Source organism: Pleurodeles waltl, chromosome 4_2 (assembly GCF_031143425.1).
Source record: "Pleurodeles waltl isolate 20211129_DDA chromosome 4_2, aPleWal1.hap1.20221129, whole genome shotgun sequence".
Taxonomy (NCBI): Eukaryota; Metazoa; Chordata; class Amphibia; order Caudata; family Salamandridae; genus Pleurodeles; species Pleurodeles waltl.
In genome coordinates, this window is record NC_090443.1 from 37,901,164 (window position 1) to 37,925,583 (window position 24,420).

Consider the following 24,420-nt stretch of genomic DNA (forward strand, 5'->3'; position numbering starts at 1 on the left):
GTGTGTCAATCCAAGAACACCTGGCAATTATTAAACAATCTTAGGGAGCATGATTTACTGAAACAATCATGAAGACTAAACCTTACCACTATGTGTAACCTATCCTGAGTAACACTGCCAAAGACCTTTACACACATCTGCTCCCCTACCTGAAAAATCTTGTAAATCTCCCTCTCAGCCAAGAAACATTTCCTTACTTCCTCAAAACGGGACAAATCACTCCACACCTCAAATACCCCTTCTCCAGATACGAATGACCTCAATGATTTTCACTTATCTCCAAACTACTCTTCCTTGCAAAAATAGAGAGATGTATAGTGTAACAACTCTCCATATATATCAAAGATAACAACCTCCTAGATGAATACCAATTGGGATTCAATCGGTGCTGCCGCATTGAAACAGCACCACTGCAGGTAGTGATGATGCATTTCGAGTCTTGGACTCTGGACAATGCTACCTCCTGATCCTTATCGGCCTATCATCAGCCTTTAACACAGTCAACTACTGTGCGGTCTTAGGATAGCCATAGATAGCGTGGTCCTTAAATGGTTCAAATCATTCATCGCATGCAGGTCACAGAGGATAAAAATTGATGACTGTCTCTTACAAGTGACTGCTGTTGATTAAGGGGTCCCTGAGGGATCTGTCTTTGCTCTGACCTTATTGAATCTGTATATCAAGACCTACTAAGAAAGGTAGGGATATTCTAGCATCAATATGCAGACAACACCAAGCTGAATTTAATGGTCTCCTCTCCAAAGAACATCTCGCACCTTCCCATCACTCTAAACTCCGAACAAGACTAGATGACATCTAAAAATTTTAAAATTAACCTTTCCAAAACTGAATTCCTCCTCATCTCTTGAATTGAAATCACCATTTCCAATATAATCATGAATAGACACACTCAACATCCTTAACTGTAAACCCATCATTGTTGACATTGCCAAATCCATAGCAGTCATCCCAGACAAAAGGTTCAACTTACATTTTCAAATCAGTACTATGAACAGCAATGCACGTCATCAATTGCGTATTCTCTGAGGAATCCGCCGCTACAATCTAGAGCAAGAATTGAAATCTATTGCTGTAATACTGGTGCTCTCCAGAATTAACTATTGTAACTCTTGACTGGTCTGCTCAAGACACCCCTGAAATCACTTCTACATAAAAAAAAAAATATATTTTTATTTAGTTTTGGTTACAATAAACAGTCAGCAGCGAGGGCGTTGAACATACACCCTACAACAAAGCAGATGGGTAATCAGCAGCTTCTCCCCGTGGGGTTAGCACAAAACCACTTAATCAGATAACATCAAGAAGGCAGTGTAATTTAACCTAGCAGGAGTACCTGTTTGTAAGGGAGATCGGATAACATCTTCATTGTCATTGCCAGGCAGCTTTAATCCATAATGTTTTATCCAACCCCTGCACATCTTGAAAAATTTGCACAGGCAACCTCTACTTCTATAAGTAACTTTCTCTCCCACTGTCGGGACCTCCGGAGCACCCAAGTGACAAGCCACATCTCGCTTGGCCACCATTAGTACTATATTACAAAACAGGAGTTTTGGCCTGGGAATGTCTACCTCCACGGAGATTCCCAATAGAATGTATTTTGTGTTGAGGGGGATAGTTTCCCCCAGAACCTTACAAAGCGCCCCCACCACCCGCCGCCAGTATTCCTGAATAGTCGAGCAACTCCAAAGAGTGTGCATGAACGTACCTGGGCATCCCCACATCTTAGACAACCTGCGGAGGCAGCCCTACCCATTCGATGCAGCCAGTCCCAGTCATAGCAGGCTCTATGTAGAATCTTGAGTTGGATCAGACGCAACAGGGATTTAATAGCTATCTACCATGGGGGCATCAGAGCTGCCACCCAGTTAACCTCTTCAAGCTCTCCCCCAATGCCTCCTCCCAGTGTGCTTTAAGTTTGACCAGTGTGCAAGGTATGTTGTAATTAATGGTTTTGTAAGTGAAGGAGATTGCTTTAACTTTAAGTTCCTCCATGAGTAGTCTGCCCTCGTGAGGGGCATATTCGGGCGGGTCACACACATCCAGGCCTTCTGCCTGCCAGGCATGTCGCAGCTGGCCATATTTGAGATGTTCGTTAGAACTCATGCTATAGTCTGGCTGTAGAGAGAAAAAGGGCATCAGTTTGCCATTTCCCAAAACATCACCCACTTGTGTCATTCCCAACAACTCCCAGGTCTGAAATCCTCTGAGTTTCCTGATCTCGCCCATCCACATTCTCTCCCAGAAGGGAGTAGCTCATGTAATCTTCCCCGCCCAGCTGATGAGCTTTGTGGCCCCAGCCAGGCCTGTGTCGCTGGCTGTAGTCACCGAATGTTTCATTCGCCATCTAAATTGTGGGGGTATGAGTGGGAAGTGAACTGCATTCTTTCCAGTCTATACGTTGAGTGATCCTGAGGTGCAAAGGACCACTTGTCAATGACCAACAGGTGTGTTGCCCAATAGAAGGCTCTCACATCCAGGGATCCAATGCCACCACTATATGGGTTGCGCCGGAGGGTCTTGAGTGCTATCCTGGGATGTCCCTATCCCACAGAAGGGTCTGTAAATCTCTCTCAATCTTAGCAAAGACTCCATCTAGAATCGAGTGGTATATGTTTTGTAGGGCTTAGAGCAATTTTGGGAGCGTTATCATTTTAAAGACAGCCTCTCTGCCAAGTATGGTGAGGGGTAGGGCACACCATTGTTCTATGTCTTCTTGGAAGCCGGAGATCACCAGACCAAGATTTTGGGATAGGCATAACTTCCTGGAAGGGGTCACAAAAATGCTGATACTGGAATCCATGGTTGCCACCCAGAGTGTGTGTGGGAGAATGCCCAAATCTAGTGGCCTATAAGGGTGGCACAGCACCAACTTACTCCAGTTAACTTTGCATCCGGAGAGTGCGCCACAAGATGGCCGGAATGGTGGTGGTGGGGTCTGTGATGTAGAGCAATATATCATCTGGGCACAGTGATTTTTTTTTTGTCTCAGCTCAAATCCTCGGAGACCCTAAAACCACAGATATCGGGGCAGGAGCAGATCCTGGCTGCCAGAGGCTCAACCATGAGAGCAAAGAGCAGCAGGGATAGGGGAGAGCCCTGCTGGTTGCCTTGGCAAATTGGGAACACCGAAGAGTGCACCTTGTTTACCCTCACTGTCACAGCCGGACTTTGATAGAGCAGCCCCACCCACAGCCTTAATTTGGAGCTGAAGTTGAACCTCTGTAGCGTCTGGTGGAGATAGGGTCAATGTACTGCGCCAAATGTCTTCTCGGCGTCCAACGGCAGAAAAGGCATGGGGCGTGTTTCTATATGCCACTTCGGACATCCAATTATGGAGATGGGGTAGATTAAGTCAAGTGGATCTGCTGGGCATGAATCCAGACTTGTCCCTATGTATGAGTGGAACAATAACTGTTTAAAGTCTGGAAGCAAGTATTGTGGCCAATATCTTGGTCTCGATATTGAGCAAGGAGATGGGCAGATAAAAGCCATAACAAGTCTCTGGTTTGCCCTTCTTGTTAATTACAACAACGGTGGTGCTCTGTAGGTCGGGAGGAAGTGCACCCTCCTCTTGAGCCCTCAAAAAAAGATTCAGTAAGTGGGGACTCAGAAATATGGATAGGCTTCCCAGAGCACCACAGCAGAGTCCCCTCCTATTTTCCTGCAAGTAAAGCTCAGTGTTAACCTGTATCTCCAGAGCAACACTGGGTCTTTTAGGTCCCAGGCATTGAGTTTCCAACTATGGGCACCCTCATCTCAATCTCTCAGAAAATGATTCAGTAATTGGGGACTCAGAAGTGTGGAGTAACGTTTGAAAAATTCAGCTGGTAGGCCTCTGGAGCCTGAGATCTTTCCAGGTTTTGATTTCCCAATCGCCCCTTGGACCTCGGCAAGCATGATATGTTCCTCTAAGAGGTGTCGATCCTCGTCTGTGACCACTGACAGATCTATGCTTCTAAGTAGGCTGTTATGGCGTCTGTAATGTCAGTATTTGATGTACAGAGCGAACAATCTACATCTACCATGATATGAATCTAGCATGTTGCAGTCTCATGTCTGCTCAGCCAGGCAAGCAGTTTTCCCGCTTTACTGCCAGCATTATACAGATGATGCTGCATGGTCAGCAGTTGCTTCCTCATTTCTCCCTCTGCCAAGTCCTGATATTCCCTCCGCAACACCTCCATCTCACTGAGGACCCGGGGATCCTTCCCTCTCCCCAGGGCATTCTCCTTCAGTCATCTCTCGAGGCCCTCCATCTCTGCCAGCTCTCAACGCTTCTTGTGCGCCAGTATATTCTGCATTCTGTCACGGAGTCGACATTTATAGGGCTCACAGAGCACCACAGCAGATTCCACAAACTCCCTATTTTCCTGCAAGTAAAGCTTTGTGTTAACCCGTATCTCCCAAGCAACACTCGGGTCTTTTAGGTCCCAGGCATTGAGTTTCCAACTTTGGAGTCCTCAGTACCCCGCCTCGGACCTCAATCCAAAGAGGCAAGTAATCAGAGGTGCCCCTCACCAAGTAATCTGCTCTACCCACCTCCCCAGCCGGAGCAAATACGTAGTCCAATCTGGAGAAGACCTTATGTTCCCCTGAGAAGATGGAGTAGTCCCGGGTATCAGGATTCCAGCTACGCCATAAGTCAACAAGACAAATGGAGGCTGCAAAGCGTGCCAACAAAGTGAACACCGAAGGAGCCACCAAGACCCCCAGTCTGTCTACAGGGATGTGGGATTCCTATGGGACATATTGTTTGGGGTCAAGGGCAACATGTTTTCATGTTTATGTTGTCCTTGGGACAAGCAGGCCCAACCTCCTGCAGCACAAACACTTTGTCTGCCAGTTTACTGAGAAGGGAACTGTCTGCAGTTGAGGTAATATGTGGTCCATATGTTGATGTTGTTTGAACTTGTATTTATGGTTCGTTAATGAAAAGCTTTCATTATTAAGGTGAGCGCTGTAATTAAATGTTTTAAAGTCACACTGCACTACTGACAGTGGTTTCAGTAAAAAAAAAAGTGTACACACATATTTGAAAAGTTTAACAATATGAGGCTAAGTATAATGCTTCCAGAATGCTCTCTGATTAGATGCAAATGCTTGCAGAAGCTTGTAAGCAAGTGTGATGATTCTGTGCTTGTAAAATAAAATGTGCAGGAGAAAATGCAAGTAGGAAAGAAATTATTTCGCTACTATGAAATTTTAGGTGCTACTTCCTTGAAGCATCATTTAGTAAAATGTGTTGATGCATGCTAGTATTTTCAAAAAATATTAGTAATGGAAAATCAGTTTGACCAAAGGCAACCGATCCGACATTTTTTTGTGAGTCTTTTGGTTTCGTCAATGCATGTCTTGTTTTGACATGGCTTTTGTAACATTTCATGTAGGCAGGCCATCACCATTGTAACAAACACTAGCAAAAAGAAAGTTTTTGGTATAAAAAAAGCAAACGTTGCCACCAGTGGTGTAACAAAGGCCCCCTCAGCACATCACCTGCCCTGACTGAGTCTGGAGGGGGGCCCTCCATGTTCTTTGCAGATGGGGCCCCCTCAAGTTTCGTTATGCCACCGATTGCCACAGTACTGAATTAAACTACTTTGTATACCAATATGCTCCTTGTGGAAGAACAGAATGTGATCATTCACAGTAAAGCCAGCCGATAGAGAAATAGAAATTTAATAGAAGCAAGATGACTTTGTTAACCTCAGACCTAATTAGGAACCCAATTGTTAGAGAAAGTCACAAAAGTGCACCCAGGATATATGTCTTTATTTATTAGCTTTCGTGAATTCACAAGAACTTACAAAGTAGACCAGGAGATCGTACTCCTAGAAAGTATTTGTGAACTGTATTTTACCACGAGCCAATGTGCATGTGTAGATTTGCTTGTGTGAAAATCTATTGATCGTTTACCAGTTCACTTTCCCTCCAAACACTTTTTTCCCAACCTTGGAAGAAATTCTACTACTGCCATTGTCAGGAGTAAATATCCAACTTTTCTCATTATGGGAAAAGATTAGAGAAGAGCTGGGAAAATCCTAAAAAATATGCAAGTTAGTAGGTTTGCAGACTCAAAGGCATTCCAGCCCTGGAAATATTGCTTACTGCTTCCTCCAGCCCCAGTGTGTAGATCTGCGGAAAGGTGGCAAAATAAGGAAATTGCTATAGTAGGGATTGAAATAGCACGTGTTCAAGCCCTAAGTAGTAGCCCAGCATAATCAAAGGGGCTATCACCAGGGCTCTCACATAATGAGATTGCAGCCTTAATTTGTTGCCGCACTACATGGCACCAAAAGGACAAGTAGATTTTTTTTACAGGACAAGTAGATTTCAGAAGCAGCCTGTCCCATGGACAAGTAGATATTTTATTAAATTCCACACCTTTGGTCTAACACCAGGGCCATGAAATCATTTAACTGCTGCCCAAAATATGCAGAGTGGAGTCTGTCTCCAGCAATATATTCAACACCTTCTCCACTACCAGGTCCCACAGTTGAGAGGCGGCATACATACAAATCAGAGTGGTCGGCACCCATCCCCATATCCTCGCAATCCAGCATACCTCCCGTATTGATCTGTCCATGTTCAGGTGACCTGAAACCAAGTTTCTTTTTAATTAGAATAGCCACTCCTCTTGACCCGGTAGTGAAACCAGCATGTGCTAAGGTAGTGTAGGCTCCCCTACCCAGGATCCAGCAATGGGTGCCCAACAGATGTGTCTGCTGTAAGAAGACCACATCCGGTTTGTGACGTCGTATATAATGCGCCACTAGGCCCCGTTTCACACTGTTCCCCAACCCATTGACAGTTGAGAGAGGCACCCCTGGGAGTGTCTCGCAAAATCAATACTCTAGAAATAGCTCTGGGATCGTCCTCTCCGCTCCCTCGTGGAACCCCACAAATCAAAGGTTACATTGGGAGCAGCATTTCGCATCCTACACCCTCATCTCGAGTCTCTGCGTTTCGGCCGTCAGAGAGGTAACCTTGGACTGGAGGGCCCGTAGCTCCTCCTGGAGTTTCGTGACTTGTTGTTCCATCTCCAGTGATCTTTCCACTACCTCACGTCTCAACAGTGGACGGGGCACCGAAGCTCAGGCAGGCCATCTTTTGTCCTCTCCTGAAGAGGCAGACGGAGCTCAGGGTTCGGCCGGTGCTGTCTCAGGCCAGGGAGGAAGCCCCTCTCCACCCACAAGGTCCACTAGGAGCCACTGCCTCAGTATAGGGCAAATCATAAGGCCTCCGCTGTCTGCGCCATACATTTGTGCTCCCATGGTACAGGGAGAGCATATAGCGGCAGGATGTTGCAGGGTTAATTGTCAGAGCAGGGAGCTCCTCGCTAGAGCTGCTTGTTGGCCACCTTGTTGGCCACCACAAACTCACATTTGTCATCACGTTTCATCTATGGAGCCAAAAGGAATGACCACATCTTACCCATGCTACCCATTAAAGCCACGACTATAAACAAGACAGCCTGCATCACCCATAAGCCATAAGGCCATACATATATCCACTCTCCATTACCTTGTGGACAAACTTACGAACCCTGGAGGCACTAGACCATCGCGTAACAACACAGCACTGTTCCCAGAACCGCTGACCTTTAAAAACATGGCACAATCCTTCTCAGGAAACACAATCAGAATATGGAAATCCTTTCCTCCAAACCTATGCACCACCACCTCACTGGCGATGTTCAAAACGGAACTGAAAGCCCTTCGACTTCAAAGACATTTTAGCCCAAGACACCTTAGCTAACCTCTCCAGTAGGATCATGCACTCCCTCCTCTATGGCTCAGACCTTCAGATTTACTCCACTATCTCCATTTTATTAGATGCTACCAAGAAGAAGGTGCCAGCAAATAACCTTGTCACTGCTGAAACTCATAGTACCTACGTCTCCAGCAATTGTATTCCTTGCATTTTGTAAAGATTTGCTATTTTGTAATTTTAGTTACTATTTGGTAATTTTGGTGCTTATTGTAAAGTGCTACTTTGTAATTCTGGACCTTATGTACTATCTATGTTTATTGCAAAGCGCTCTCACACATTTGGGTAATGTCCATGCTTTATAAAAATAAATAAATATGGTATGGTATGGCCTGTCAAAAAGTATGGTATGTTGTGTTATGGTGTGGCCTGTCATTGTATAATATGGTATGGTCTGTCATTGTGTAGTATAGTATGTTGTGGTGTGTTACGGTATTGCATCCTATTGTCTGTCACTGTATGATATTGTATGGCCTGTCATTGTACAGTAGGGTATGGAATGGCCTGTCATGGTATAGTATGGCATGGTATGGCCCGTCACTGCATAGTATGGTATGGTATATCTTGTCATTGCCTAGTATGATATGGCCTGTCACTTTACAATATAATATGGTATGGTCTGTCACTGTGTACTGTGGTATGATATGGTATGCTATGGTCTGTCATTGCATAGTATGGTATGGCCTGTCATTGTATAGTATGGTAGGGTATGTATGGTATGGAATGGGCTGTCATTGTATGTGGTAAAGTATGTTATGGCCTGTTGTATGGTATGGTATTGGATGTATATATAGAATGGTATAGTACAGAAGAACAAGTTACTTACCTTCGGTAATGCTTTTTCTGGCGGCTACAGTAGCTACCTGTGTATTCCTCACCTTATGAATTCTCCCAATGTGCCAGCATTTAACAGAAATTTTCTTCCTAGCTCCCCACATCGACAAGGATGTCACAATTGCACGGCTCCGCACGCAACTCCGTCTGACATCATAGTGGCAATAAGATGTCCTCGCCGGCGTGCTGACGTCAGTTCCCTTTTTCCCGCGCCTTCGACGCTAACGGTTTATTTCTACCTCTTGGCAGCTACTGTTTCGGAATTGTTGTAGAGCGTTACAATTTCACCACTGAAAAATATCGGGATTTAAGCCTTGTAATGAACGTAGGGGTCACATGTCGGTGACGGATCCTCTTGAAAATTGCTTGTGGTGCCTGAGCTCGGACCACGATGTGGAGGAGTGCTTTTCCTGCCAGCAGATGAACCCGAAGGCCTTGAAAGAAAAAGAGGCTAAGCTTTTCTTGGCAAAAGCTAAGAAGGAGCAGAGAGATCACCGAAGTTCAAAGGCGAGGGAGACATCATCACATAGATCCTTAAAGTCGCATAAGAAGCGGCGCCGACACGAATCTCAACGTCGGTCTTCCAGAGATCAGTCTCGGTACCCTCCGAGACAGCGCCACACGACGTGGGAGATCAGCCCAACAGTGTCTCCTCAGCCTCAGAGTCCACAGGCTTCTCCAGCGCCAACTTTGATTGAAATCTCCGAGACCCCAGAGAGCACTATGGCTCAGTTTTCTCCTGGGTCTACTCATGTATTGGAAGAGGCTGCGCATGCGCTGTCTCAATTAAGACCTAAAAAGAAAGACTTTCTTTTATTGCCTTTTCTATATTTTGAAAACAGTGACAGCTAGTGCCAACAAGCATTACTATAGAAGTCCCAAGTGTTCTTTAGGAATACATTTCGGCTCTCTCAATTCAAGATGACGCACATGCATTTCTGTGTTGTTATAGGAAGCGCCATCCAAGAAGACAAATAATTTGTATCTCCTTTGCATCAGAGAGCATGGGGATAATCGTTCTTGATCTGCGCCTATTTCCATATCATTTCCTTGCTTCTTCTTTTGTCTAGTTTGCAAATGTCAGTATTTTTGTGTATTCTGGATTGTGATTTTTTAAGAGGTATTTTGCGCAGTTTGTTTTTCTTTACCCAGATGCAATCTGGACTTTCCTATCATCCTATCCATTTATTTGTCATCTTAATCATCTTTCTCTTGCTTCTTGCAATTGCACTCAGTCGGTATTATTCCCCACTCAAGAAAGGAACCAGAAGAAACAAATAGATAAGAGCTACAACCGACTGGAGTAGACCAGGAGGACACATGTCCCAAAGGGTGTGAGAGCATTTCACTAGAGCACTTTCTTCCTGGGGCCCTTTGACTGAACCTTACCATGAGTCTTTTAAAGCATTCCCCCCATTTATATGAAGACTTGTTTCTCTAGCTAGCTCTTCCTGAACTTTAAAAGGTTTTCTAGCCTTACATCTATCTAGGAACCCTCTATCCCTTGTCCCAACACAACTCCTTCAACTAGTATAGATATAGGTTGTTGAGTTCCACTTCTTTCGTGGTAACTGTAATTTCTTTGCACAAGTTGTGGGTGAAATATAAATATGGGCTTACTAATCTTCATTTGTGTTCATTGGGACTGAAATCAAGTGATCTGCATTGCTTTCCCTCAATCTGTGGAAGTGGTTCGGGGGACACAGGACATTTATGGGCTACTGGCCCCTATTGTGGGATTGGGCCAGTTTATCTCTGATGTCCTAGGGTTGAGCCAAGAAATTAGCAGTAAGTACAACCCTTCCGCACTTGATTCTCAGGGCAGCAAGCCGAGCAGTCCAAGGTTTACTCCGAGTGGTGACCTGAGAAAGGAGACTCCAAAACGCAGGGGCATATCTACTAATAGTTCACACAATGCCACACAGGAAGGAAAGTTACTGTGCTGCATTGCGTGGATGTGAGAAAGCTGAATGGTGCCATATTTATCAAAATATGGTGGTGTTCATCTCCCTCTATGCGCTGGTGCACACTGCAGCTGTCAAGTGCTAACACAGGTACCCTTGTGGCATGGTTCCAAGGGTGCACGTGTTATGGGCAGAATTGTTTATGTGCAGAAAGGGATACAGTGCTTAGGGGCATATTCCTTTTTCTCTGCAGCACACACGGAAAGAAGGAAATAAGGTGAAATTAAGATATTTCTCCTTGTGCCTCTGTCAGGTAGGCACACCATTTTGGCACAAACCTAGGTTTACAAGCGTTTGTAAATCTGGATTTGGGTCAAAATACATGGGTCTATGCACTGCAATAGCAACCCATGTGGCACCTACTTAACACAAAATACTACATGGCAGCACTATGCACTGGCTTGTATTACTTTGTATTCACTAAACCACGCAAAGCTGTGGAAATTGACTTTGCATGGCTTCGTAAATGGCACCTTGGTGCAAAATCTTAGTAAATTTGGGCCAGAGTTTTTAAAGGCTGGGACATGGAGGCTATGGCTTTGAAATTAGGGCAAAAAAAGGGAGACCGCATCACACTCTACAGTATCAACAAGGTGGCATAACACCTTGGTGCTGGGGGGGGTGGGGGGAGGGTACGCTGGCAAATAGTATTTTTCTATGTTAAACAAAACCACTTTCTTCTGTCCTCTCATACTAGAGTGGGTGGGACATCACAAAGGCTTCCCAATACATTGAAACATCCCAGCAATACACATTGCTCTTCTTGCAGGCTACCTTTACCCTCAATTCTGTACACTATCACCACAGAGGAAATTCTAAATGGAATCAGCTATGTCCACAGACAACCATGACACACACACACAAGTACTATTTACTCATTTTGCTACAAACACTATATTTATACACACACACAGCTGACATCCGCACACAACTTCATGCGCCAAAGCATGAAGTCCCGTCCCCTGCACCAATTCCAGGGGACTGGAATTCTTGTTTAGATGGGGTAACAAGCAACTCTACCTACAGAGGTTACAGGTAAGAAATACTGTCCTGCTATATGGACATACGCCTTGCTACCAGTAACAGACCTCAGTACCACAGTGAGCAGAAAGTAGTCACTCGAATTAATGAGTCTGCAGAAAGTGTGCCTTTCTGACTACAAAGTCCTGCTCTAGGTCACAAGCAATGTTACATTAAGCCCTCACTGTGCATAGATGATGGTCGTGTGTGGTGAGACAAAAGAAAAATATTCAAAGGCTTGATCCTTGGGTAAATCAGGGCAGAGGTGCACATGCGTAGCATCATGCAGGGATCTTTGATGTTCAAAAAGATGGCCACACCAAAACAACAAACTACAAACCTAAGCAGGAGCCCACACCACAAAAAACAGACAGAAGAAGCATGGCTCAATTGTTTTTCTCCGCTACAATCCCCGCGGCACAAATCCAGTGTTCAAACAGTCAAGAGATTCATGGAGTCCACTCTGACGTCATTGAGCAAGATAGCGGCCTAAATGATTCAGGACTTGTCAGGAGTGCCTCTACCACAGGGCACAACACATGCAGATGTTCCCTCTGATCTGCCTCCACCAAGTGGTACAACAGAGACAGAAAAGCACTGTCTACAAGTCCATATTTAGAGCATGGTATAAAAGAAATACAAAGGCCTCGTGCTACTTCAAGCCTCTCTCCTAGAGCACGGTATAACAGAGGCAGAGCAGACTCGAGTCCCCTCTAGTGCTTGCTGAGAAGCCCACACAGTCTGACTCCAGGGCACAGTTATAGTACATAAGTAGATATGGGGAGCCGACCCTTCTGGTGGTTAGGAATTTAGCTGTTATTCCCGCACTCCATAGAAGGCACTGTACCCCTCCTCATTAAGCAGGCTCTGAACTCCCCCATCCCAGGCACCACCCACCTTGTCCCTTAATGAGGACCCACCTTTCTGTCCACATGCTGGAACTCTTCCTAGACATTCCTTATGAGCTGGTGACTTACATCGAGTGCATCGATACCCCTGGAAGAAAACCCCCCTGGGAGGGTGATAAAAGTGAGACATTACATGTTTCTGCACAAACAGGAAAGTAATAATACAGGAGCTCTGCAAAAGACGACATCATAGGGACTCTGCAGAAGAGGAAGGCATTAAAGGAATTCTTCACAAGAGAGTGAAAAAAGCTCTGCACAATAGGAGCACATTGGAAGAACTATGCACAAGAGATATGTTACTTTGAGCAAGAGGGAGACACTGCAGGAACTCTGTAGAAGAGGGGACAATACAGGAATTCTACACAAAAGGGATACTTTACTCTGCAAGAGGGAGACGTAACACAAAGTGTGCTCAAGAAGACGACGTTAGAGGGTTTCTGCGTAAGGAAGTGACAATATAAGAGCTTTGCACAGATAAGACATCAAATTAACTCTGTCCAAGCGGAAATGGCAATTCTGTACAAGAGAGAGGTGACAGGAACTCTGTACAAGAATTAGATATTACAGTAACTCTGCACAGAATATATTACAGGAGAACTGCAAAAGAGGGAGATGTTACAGGTCCTCCACACAAGAGCGATAGGTGATGGCACAAGAGAGAATGCCGGACTCCAGTGTAAGAGGGAGACGTTAAGGGAATTCTGCACAAAAGAAACATATTAGACAAACTTACTAGAAGTGGGAGACTTTAAAGGAACCTGGCACAAGAGGAAATATTATGGGGACTCTACACAAGGGAGTGATACATAAACATTGCTTGATAAAGTGATATTAGGAATACTGCATGAAAGGGGAATATCAGAGAAACTGCCAAAGATTGGTTGCGGTGTCAGAGAAATACTTTACAGGTACTCTGCGCATGAGGGAGATGCAAGTCAGAGCAGGAGGGGACTTTGCACTAAAGGGAGATGTTACAAGAACTCTTGTTTACAGAGTTTAAAGCGGGCCTCACAGGGAAGGATAGCAGTTAACTTCTGAGTTTTTTGCTCATATTACAAACTGGACTAAAGACGCTTGCAGCCTGTACGATAGTGCACCCACAGTTGTTTTACTCAAAGTACAACTGATCCAAGAAGCTGCCACAAGATTGGTCGTTGACTTTCCCCAAGAGAGTGCATGACTCCAGTCTTGCAATCACTCCACTGGCCACATGTAGCTAGTACAAGGCACTCTTCATTGTCTATAGAGCCTCCAAAGAAAAAGCAACACTATACCTACAAGTTAAATTCAAGCAATACAAACAAGATAGGACACTGCACTCCAGAATTGCACCACTTATCATCATACCACCTTACCTTGACAAATCCGCAGGAGGTACTGCTTTCTCAGTACAAGCTGCCATGCTCTGGAACTCACTACCAGGCAGTATTCAAAGCCTCCATGACCATATTCACTTCAGAAGGCAGTTGAAAAATGGCTATTTCCAATACAACAACATCAACATGTTGACAGGACCCATGAAGATAATCACATCTTGAATCTCACTATTAGCTTACAACCCACAAACAGGTACCAAAACAACCAGCAAACTACTATCTATATGCAGATAAGGTAAAAAGAACTGACCTATGATTCTCCTCGATATTATACAGCTATATCAATTCATATATAACAAAATCTCTGGCCCACACCAATACTTATATCATAACACTAAATGGTCGGCAGACAACTGTAACTTACACTTCTTACACTCACATAACACATATCTGCTTCAGGGCTTGTAGACCAACAGTTTTGTACCAGGCAATCAACCAACCATCACCAAATGAAAAGGCATGGAATAACTGAAGAGATCTGTCAGATGGTGCTGGTCAACTGGAAGACTTTTGTCTAGTCCACAACTGCAGGTCCCGAATAGCTGTACACCATGACTGCTTCTTTACATCTCACAATGCCACCCAGATATGAGATGGTAGTAACAATACCCTTCCCAGCTGATCTCCCTAAGTTTTTTTCTCTCATCCATGCCAGCTCTGGGCCACAACAATAAACAACATTTCAGGTTCGACTACTTAGTGCAGTAACCAGTTAAGTAGACTATAATTATTCATAATCATAAGAAATATTGTAAAAGGACTTTCAGTGCAGTTCAAAGCTGCCAACATACCGAAAACCATAAACTACATGTTTATTTCTTACACCTCATCATCTACCATAGTGCTGCATCCTGCCTTCCATAACGCAATAACCACACCTGGGTGGTCATCATGTATTACGTGGAAACACTTCCCACACAGGGTCACAAAAGACAAAACAGACACAACACTCCACCAGCCACACACCCTACATGGAGTAGCTTACTGCCCATATGGGTAAGCACTTCTGTGCCCCACATAGGCATAGTAAGCGCTATGTAAATGCCGCAATACAATACAATGCAATACAAAGTTGTTTAGGAATTAATAAACTTGGAGCTTTGGAAACGAGTGAACACCCTTCCCTAAGAACGTGGGGTTCTGCACTTACCTTAGAAGCATTTGACAGGACTTGCAGCAAGCAGTTTCTTCAAAAGAGTACATCTGGAAGTCGTGTGCATTGGAAGTCGCATTATCTGGGTAAATATTTGATCTGAAGGAAAAGAAAAGAGAGCTCATGTTCATGTAACATATTGTTTGATGGTGCGTGTGCTGGTATTGTAGCATAGAATATTTTTTTGTTTGGTGAGGTCTGGGTATATTTTTCATTCCACAATGCTCCCATGCTCGATGAACTGTAGAGGGCTTTTAGATTCCAGAATGTGCATTTGTTGGAGGTTGGTTCCGGTTTCCAGATCGTTCATTTGCTTTATGGTGCCTGGATGGATTTTCAATACCAGAATGTCCATTTGTTTTAAAGTTTCTCAGCAGATTCTGGATTTAAGAATGTTATCTGCTTGATAATGCTTGGGTGGGTTTTGGATACTCTGATTGGCCCTTTGTTTATGGCATATGGTTGTGTTTTGAATTCCAAGGTGTGCCTCTGTTTGATGGTGCCTTGACGAGGTCTTGATTCCACATTGCCCTTGTGTTTGCTGGTATTTGAATGTTTTTGTAGTAAATAATGTGCCTTTGTTTGATAGTGTATGAATTAGTTTTGTATTGCAGAATGCGAAAATGCTTTCTGCTGTCTGGTGGGATTACCATTGCAGGATGTGTCTTTGTTTAATGATGTCTGGTTGAGGATTAGATTTCTAAATGTGCCTTTGATGAGGTGATTCCCAGAATGTCCCCTAATTTGATGATGTCTGCTTTTGTTATAAAACCAAATGTGTAATCATTCACTGGATGGTCTCATTAAAGTAGAAGGGCGGAGGCACGATACATGATACAGATACCATGCCAGCACATTAAGGGCACTGAAATTGTTCAATCTTGCAACAGCCCAGGGAATGCATATGAACATGGGCACCGACCAGTGAGAACGTGAGAGTAGCAAAATGGTCTTATCTATATCATGTTACAAAGAATGGTAGAAAGCAGTGGGTATGAGTCCTAAGTGCTAGACAGAGCAGAGTTCTATCAGGAATTCCCTTCCTCTTGACGTGTGATAGAAAGGCTGAGCTAAGATGGCTCTCCATCAAACTAGCAGCACTGTTGCCTATACAATGAGGTGAACTCAACTCTAATTTGGGCCTGATTTAGAATTTGGTGGATGGGTTACTCTGTCACAAATGTGACGGATATCTCGGCTGCCTAATTACACATGCATTATATCCTAAAGCACTTATATTTGATGGACACGATATCCGTAACATTTGCGGTGGAGTAACCTGTCCATCTCACTTTAAACTGGGCCCTAAGATCTTAAATACAGCTGCTTGATCTAAGCATGTGAATCTTTGAAAGCTGTAAAGGCACTCAAGTGCTCCGTTGGTGTCACCCTCTAACTGTCAGCAACACATGCTATACTCTTACCACAATAAAGAACCCAATATGCCAGTTCCGCACCACCCACCCCATACTGTGAGAGGATGTAAATCACACCCTTGCAGGGACTTACAGTGCCATCTCAAATTGTTCCATCCATTTCTTCTTTAATTCTCTGGTTTTGAAGAACAGTTCATAGCCTTGGCTACCATGACTCTCGATCAGAAGGAACATGTGAGACCACTGGGAAAAGAAAGAAGAGATGTTAACCAAGAAAAAAGTCCTTTCATAACTAGTTTGACTATATCCTTCTGTTCAACATGCCCTGTGATAGATTGCAAGCTTTCACAGGAGTGTTTCTTTCTGAAAAGAAAGAGTACTCTCCTGCCCATTAATTCTTGGCTGAAATGTGTTGACTTTAGGTCTCAGCTTAAGGTACTCCCTTTCTGACTACTATGTGACTAGGGCCCTTGGCTACAGTAATCCAGAATTGGTGCTCTGCAGGAGCAACTGACCCCGAGGGCTAGTCGTACTTCTTTCAAGGTGTCACTATTATGACAAGTGAGTCTACCTTCGTTCCTGGTTTTACCCCTGTGCCTCAGTGTGCACACTCTACTTACACGCGCTTCGGTGGTGGACCATTAAGCACCACAATGAGGACCGTCTATTCACATTATTCAAAAGAAGGGAGAGTGACACAATTTTGATGTTAATCTGATGTTTGTAAAATAGCCTTCTATTCCATATATATTCTAGCCAACACATGTTTTGTGATAACCAATCGCTTCTCCCGGGACTCAAATGATGGTTACAGTCACAAAAAACAGAAATAAAAAGTACAAAACAAAGGTTTAAAAAAAAAAAAAACTTAATTTGAGAAAAGCATTTGAGAAGATTGATATACTACTGACTTAGGTCCTCATTACGAGTTTGCCGGTCAGACCGCCAGACCCCCATGTTGGCAGTCCAGAAAAGACTGCCATGTTGGCTGTATTTCAGACTGCCCTTTTAAGAGTCATACAGGCACAACCGCTGACTGCTGACCGCCAACCAAGAAAGGCAGACTGCCAGCGGCATGGAGGGCTAGAAATAGGCAGTCCAAACTCCAGCACTGGCAGCACCGCGGCCAATCACGGACTGTATTACACAGTCGCCATGGCGGACCCCCAAGGTGGCCAACCAATAGCAGACCGAACCACAGCATTCTGCCAAAATAATACGCAACTGCACATTGGATGAATTTGAAAACACAGCTGACACATTGCTACACTGCACAAACCTATAAAATACACCCCTTCACACACTACAATACTTTGTATTTATACTGCAACACACAGAAGCCAGAGCAAATTATTTTCCACACAGTACAGCTACTAGGCACCACTTTTATTCACCATCGTATACAACACCCTGCACACACTTTTGTCCAGTCACACCTTTTGGCACTTCCCCTCTTTAGTGAGTCACAGTCACCCATTTTTTTCCCACCATGACACGTTTAAAAAAATCCTGTTTCTCAGAAGATGAGTTAAGTTTCATGGTAGATGAAATCATAGGAGCAGAGCCAAAATTTAAATGTGGGGCAGGAATGTCAATAGAGTCTATGCTGTAGGCACCACTCTGCGCACAAGGGAGGACATTAGGAAGAGGTGGAATGAACTAAGGGGCAAGGTCCGTTCCCTGGTCTCCAGGCACCAGCTGCATGCCAAGAAGACTGGTAGTGGCCCTTCCAGTGCGCTATTACATCTCTTTCCCTGGGAGGAGGAGGTCTTGGCCATCCTGCATCCTGAGGGCTTGACAGGAAAACTTGGAGGAGTGGAGTCTGGTAAGGTACAACACTAAACATGTCACCAAAATGTCATGTCATGCATGCTCACAGCTCACCTTTTGCCACTTTTACTGTCACTCCACTCACCACCCCAGTGTCCACCAGTACAAATACCTCGATTTGGCAACTCACATTTGACGTGTACTCACTTGGGGAGATTACTTTTTTATAGTGTGTGTAGTACAGGCACTGACATGACTACAACTCCCAGCAGGCACTTTTCTATAACTCCGAATATCAGACCAGTAGTCACTTCTCTAAATACCCCTCTTGGGTACCTATCAATTTAAGGCTACACACCTGGAGTTATAACATTTGTCAAGTGTGTGTAGTACAGGCACTGACATGACTACAGCTCCAAGAAGGCACTAGTCCTGTAACTAAAAAACAGTAGCACAGTGGTCACATGTTAAAATACATCTGTTAGTGAACTCTCAAATGAAGTGTACTCACTTGGGGGGAGAACATTGGTCAAGTGTGTGTACATGTCTAAAGACCACTGTTTAGCAACTAGGCCATTAAGTTTACACATCTGGGATGATACCATTTGTCAAATGTGGGAAGTAGAGGGGGTGACATGACTACTAAGGCCAGGAAGGTCCTCTGTCTGCAGAACCAACCGCCAGCCCAGTGTTCTCTTGTCCAAATACCCTTGTTTGGTAACTCTCAATTGAAGTGTACCCACCTGAGAGGACAACATTTGTAAAGTGTGTGTAGTACAGGGGGTTATATGACTGTGACTCACAGGAGGCTGTGCTACTGTCACTCCATCCACCAGACTAGTGTTCTTTTCTCCAAAGACTCCTGTTCGGTAACTCCCACATGAAGTGTACTCACCTCAGGGGATATTTGTGTAGTGTGTTTACTAGAGAGAGTGACATGACTGCAACCCCCGCAGGCCCTGTATCCGTAATTCCAAACTCCAGCAGAGTGATCACTTGCCCACCTACCCCAGTTTGTCAAGTCACAAATGAAGTTTACTCACCTGGGAGGAGAACATTGGAAAAGTGTGTCAACTAGATGGAATAACCTGACTGCAACTCATAGGAGGCATTGTTTCAGCAACTCAAAACACCAGAACTGTGTTTATTCACCAATAGACCCGTTTGGAAAACCTCAGTGCAAGTTTACTCCACTGGGAGGATAATATTTGCATAGTGTGCGTAGCAGAGGGACTGACATGACTGCTAAGACCAGGAGGGTCCATCACTGTTACTTCACTCACCAGCTCAGGTTCTTCTTCTCCAAAGACTCCTGTTTGGTAACTCACAAATGAAGTGTACTCATCTGGAGGGATAACATTTTATAGTGTGTGTAGTACAGGGACAGACATGACTGCTAAGGCAGGAGGCCTTCTTTCTGTAACTCCAAACAGCAGCCCAGTGTTTTCTTGTCCAAAGACCCCTGTTTGACTCCAAATGAAGTTTACTCACCTGTGGGGATAGCATTTGTGAAGTATTGGGGAGTAGTGAGAGTGACCTGACTGTAACTCCCAGCAGGCCCTGTTTCTGTTACTCCAAACACCAGCCCAGTGCTCTCTCCTCAAGTGATCCCTGTGTCTTAACTCTTTATTAAAGTGTACTCACCTGGGAGGATGATATATGAGTAATGTGTATAGTACCGGGAGTTACATGACTGATAAGGCCGGGAGACACTGTTTCACTAACTCAAAACACCAGCCCAATGTTCAGTTCTCCAAATACCCTTCTTTCAAAACTAACAAATGAGGTGTACTCACCAGTGGGGACGACATTTATCAAGTGTATGATGTAGAGGGAGTGACATGACTGCTAAGGCCAGGAGGCCCTGTCTCTCCAACTCCAAACACAAGCCCAGTGTTCTCATGTCCAAATATTCATGTGTCTTAACTCTCCGATGAAGTTTACTCATCTGGGAGGATAACATTTGTGCGGTGGTTGGAAGCAGTGGGAATGACCGGAATGCTAAGCCCAATAAGCCCTGTGTCTCTAACTCAAACCACAAAAAGAATGTTCACTTGCCCAAATCTATTAATTAACTCTCAATTGAAGTTTACTCATCTGGGAGGATACCATTTGTCAATCGTGTGTAGTATGGAGAGTTACATGACTACAACTCCCAGGAGACACTGTTTCAGAAACTCCAAACACCAAAATAGCTAACTCTCAATTGAAGTTTACTCACCTGGGAGGGACCCAGGAGTAGTGTCTGGCCACCTAGCTCTATCTTGACCAACTAACCCAAGATTAAACTATTGAGGACAGCAAGGACAGCTTACCCATTGTGTAAAATAATGATTCCAAAGACCACAAGGTGCATCACCAGAATGGTATTGGCATCAGACACATTCACATTGCACTAGGCACATGATGACTCCAGTCACATATACAAAATAGTCCTGGGTCTCCCTGCATAACAGTCAAACATATCTTGCAGTGCCAATGTTTTGCCTGCACTAGTGGCAAGATGGCATCTCAGGCCATCCTACCAATGGCTAATGATCTGCACATGTGGCAGCTGCTTGACTTAGATGGGATTGGCATGCTTCACAAATGTCAGGTCAATACAACCAATATCATGGCTACTTGCCACAATGAGATTAACTGCAAAATAACTTTGTACAAGGTCTATGGTTAATGTAACAATAAATTATTGGAGGTAGATGTCACAATATAACCAGGAACATTGTATCTTTCACATCAAAGGTTAAGCTGCCACTGGGAACACAGAGGCAACAGAAGAGACTGCCACTACCCCCCTGGATGAAGCCCTCAGTAAAGACCCTCCTGGTTGTCTGGACGTGGAGGACGGTTCTGGCCCATCTGGGCAACCTGGTCAGGCACCAACAGTGAGTCTCACTGTGGCCACATCAACACCTCCTAGACCAGTTCCCTCTACATCACAGGCAACCATTAGTCACCCCACCTGTAGTCTGAGTGCAGTGTCCACCATCTTGCATAAAGAACAGCTGATGGACGGAATGCAGACCAAATCAAACATTCACCCCCAGTCACAGATCTGGGTTTAATCTGTCAGCTTGCATCAGCACCAGGCCCGTCTTCATCGGTGCCAGCCACTGGAAGAGAGGCCCTGCCAGAGGAACAAGCCCCAGAGACCCCTACCTCTGTAGCAGCAGATCCCCCACCCCACTCACCACGCAAGTGGGGACGTCTGGCGAAGAGAAGGTGCGGATGGCAAGACACCCACCACTGCCAGCAAGTGACCCCTTTCTAAAGGACCACCTTTGTGTGCCACACATTCACTCTGTTGACTGATCCTGAACTACCCACTCGTTCCAATGGGAGAAGTACTCTGGCCTTTGGACTCCCAATGGTGTGGCATCTACTCGAATATTTTGATTCACCATGACTGACACCTTCACGTTATTATTTTCCGTCTTTTCTGTCAAAATTCTGTTTACTGCATCAACGCTGAAATAAATTCACCCATTAGAAACTCATTGTCTGCTTGCTTAATTTCAACATTTTGCTATGTAGAGATATAAGACCATATGAACCATATGATGAAGACAGAAGTTACTTGTGCAAGGAAGGATATGTTACAGGTACATAGTGTCCTGCTCAGGATTACAACCATTACACAAAAAAACATATATACAAGTGTCTGGTCACACCAAACATTCTGCTTAAGAGTACAGCACACAGTCTGTCCATATGTATGGACCTTTGTGACATAAGAATGTGTGACTCATACTGAGTCACAGTACATATTGCAGGGTAAAGCCGCCCAGTCCACAGAAGGGAGGGATTTGTCAGACATTGAACTGTAGAATAGGCAAACATTAAAGTGGATGATGCCAGCAGCTTGAGCCTTATCACATACCACGCCAAAGTAATCCAACATCACATAATCCAAGATGCAGACAGAGGCCAGTACAACAGTCCCTGATCACAGGGCCATCATAATCCAATGCCCATGCATCTGGTGGTATGACAAAAACATATGTCAGTGTTGTGACACAGGCACTTTGGCCTGCGATGATGAAACATATCTACAGCTACATACACATCATACAAGAACAGTGTTTAGCCAGTGTGAAAGGTGAATTACTTTGTCGCAAACGATGACTACATATTTCATGCCCACATGATGACACAAATAATGCTATCAGCCCACCACAGAACACAAAACAAGTCCAATGTGCACTTCTGACTTTCCACGCAAACATTGTGCATGCTGCCTTGGCACAGATTTCATACACCCCAAAGCTGTGACCTAAATTACTTGGAGCAATCCATGTCCACCTTGTATGTCAGAACAGCATCAGATTCCTCCCAAGGTCACAACTCTGACATGCCCACATGAGGATGTCATGGTGAAGGTACCAGTACAAAGACAAAACGAAGAGTATAGGCTTGAAAACATACCTATCACAAAAATCACATAGCAATCTACAGGAAATGTAATTACATTGCAAGGAAACCAACACAAACAAAGCGACACCATTAAGGTGGGGCTATGTCAAAGGCTAGCTCTTCAAGCAGCCTTTGGCTGAATACGGCAGACTATCAGCTCCCTACTTGATGTGAAAACACTCAACTCCACACATTCTCACAATTACTGTACATTGTACAGTCACAGTCATTACATCACATGACATACACCCATGAAAAGTAGCTAATGATGAGATCTTCCCGCAAGTCAGCTCCTTCCTTTTCCCCACTGTCATCCTCATTTGGCATTTCAGGATACTCACCCGGTAGCAATGCTGGCTCCCCCTCCTCTGGGATGTATGGGATATTCCTCCTTAGGGCAATGTTGTTGAGCATGCAGCATGCCACAGTGATCTAGCACACTCTTCCGGGTGAGTAGAGGAGGGCTCCACCAGTCCTTTGCGACACCAAATCTGGCCTTCAGGAGCCCAAAAGCTCGCTCCACTATCTGTGGTGTTCTTCCATAGGCCTCAATGAAGTGGACTTACCCTGGCGTAGTTGGATTCCTTAGTGCCATCAACAACCAAGGATGGTTCGGCTATGCGGAGTCCCCTGTTCAGTAATGGGACATATGTGCAACTATTAGTCATTCACTTCATGATTGTAGCACCAGGCATTGCACACTCTCTAACAGGACAGATGTGACTTACCAACCAGCCAGGCCCTCTCTGGGTACAGTTGTAACATCAGCTGGGGTACGGTGCTGTTCTACATTATGAAGGAATCATGCAGTGAACCGGGATAACAGGCACAGACATGTGAAATGTAGAGATACGCCTAACAGACAACTTGTACGTTGATGGAATGGAAGTTCTTTCTGTTGAGATATACTTGTTCGTTGGCCTCCGGTGGGACCAAGCCAACGTGTGTGCAATCAATGGACCCCACCACATGTGGGATGCGTGCAAAACCATAGAAGTCAGCCTTCACTTGGGCTAAATCCTCACATTGGGGAAAACGGATATAGCTGTCCAGGAGTTTCAACACTGCTGAAAGGACATCCTTCAACACCACACTGAATATACCAGCAGATATGGGCACTGTATGTTGGAAGGACCATGTGGCTAGGAAGTGCAATACTGCCATGAATACAATGGGTGATATGCTTGACAGATAACTAATAGCTGGCATCAGCTCCGGCTCCAACTGACAACATAAGTCCACTATTGTTTTCCTATCCAGATGATAGTATGCTATTATGTGGCGGTGCTCCATGGTCTGAAGGTCTGGCAGTGGACGGGAGACATGAGGTTGTTGCATCCTTCCTCTCCCTGGATACCTATGTTTGACAAGACATGATTTCTAACATTAGTCAGTGTGTCCACAGCAACATACATGATGCATGTCACTGAAATCATGTGACAAGGCTTTTCTGAACCGATATATATGGCAACCAGTACACATAACACATGCAAATAACACAAGGGTCACATGTGACCCCCATGGTTTTCCACACATGTCCACAACATATATATGGACCAAACTCAAAGATGTGCAACACAATTGCCCCCGAAATGTGACGGGATATTCCTACTGCCAAAATGACCGTTGCTAGTGGTCGACTGTGCCCCACTGTTAAATGCCATCTGTGCCCTGCCGCATACTTCATTGGTGTTTGAATAGTAGGACCTACATGACAAGACAGGATAAGCATGGTTGCAAGATTAAAAATCCTTTTTTGCAGGTGTGACGCAGTTTATAAATCCAAATACAGTTTTTTAGGCTGCCAAAATGGCA

At 44.6% G+C, this 24,420-nt stretch overlaps 1 protein-coding gene across 1 annotated transcript in view; it reads right to left on the minus strand.

The window, feature by feature from the left end:
- The window catches only part of VAV1 (vav guanine nucleotide exchange factor 1), a 409,433-nt gene that overhangs the window by 94,267 nt on the left and 290,746 nt on the right, over positions 1-24,420 (minus strand). The window contains exons 15-17 of the mRNA XM_069230534.1: positions 16,556-16,665; positions 15,044-15,145; positions 12,530-12,621 (exon numbers count right to left, since the gene is read on the minus strand). Coding sequence (XP_069086635.1) covers positions 12,530-12,621; positions 15,044-15,145; positions 16,556-16,665 — 304 coding nt within the window. The remainder of the gene's footprint in view (positions 1-12,529; positions 12,622-15,043; positions 15,146-16,555; positions 16,666-24,420) is intronic.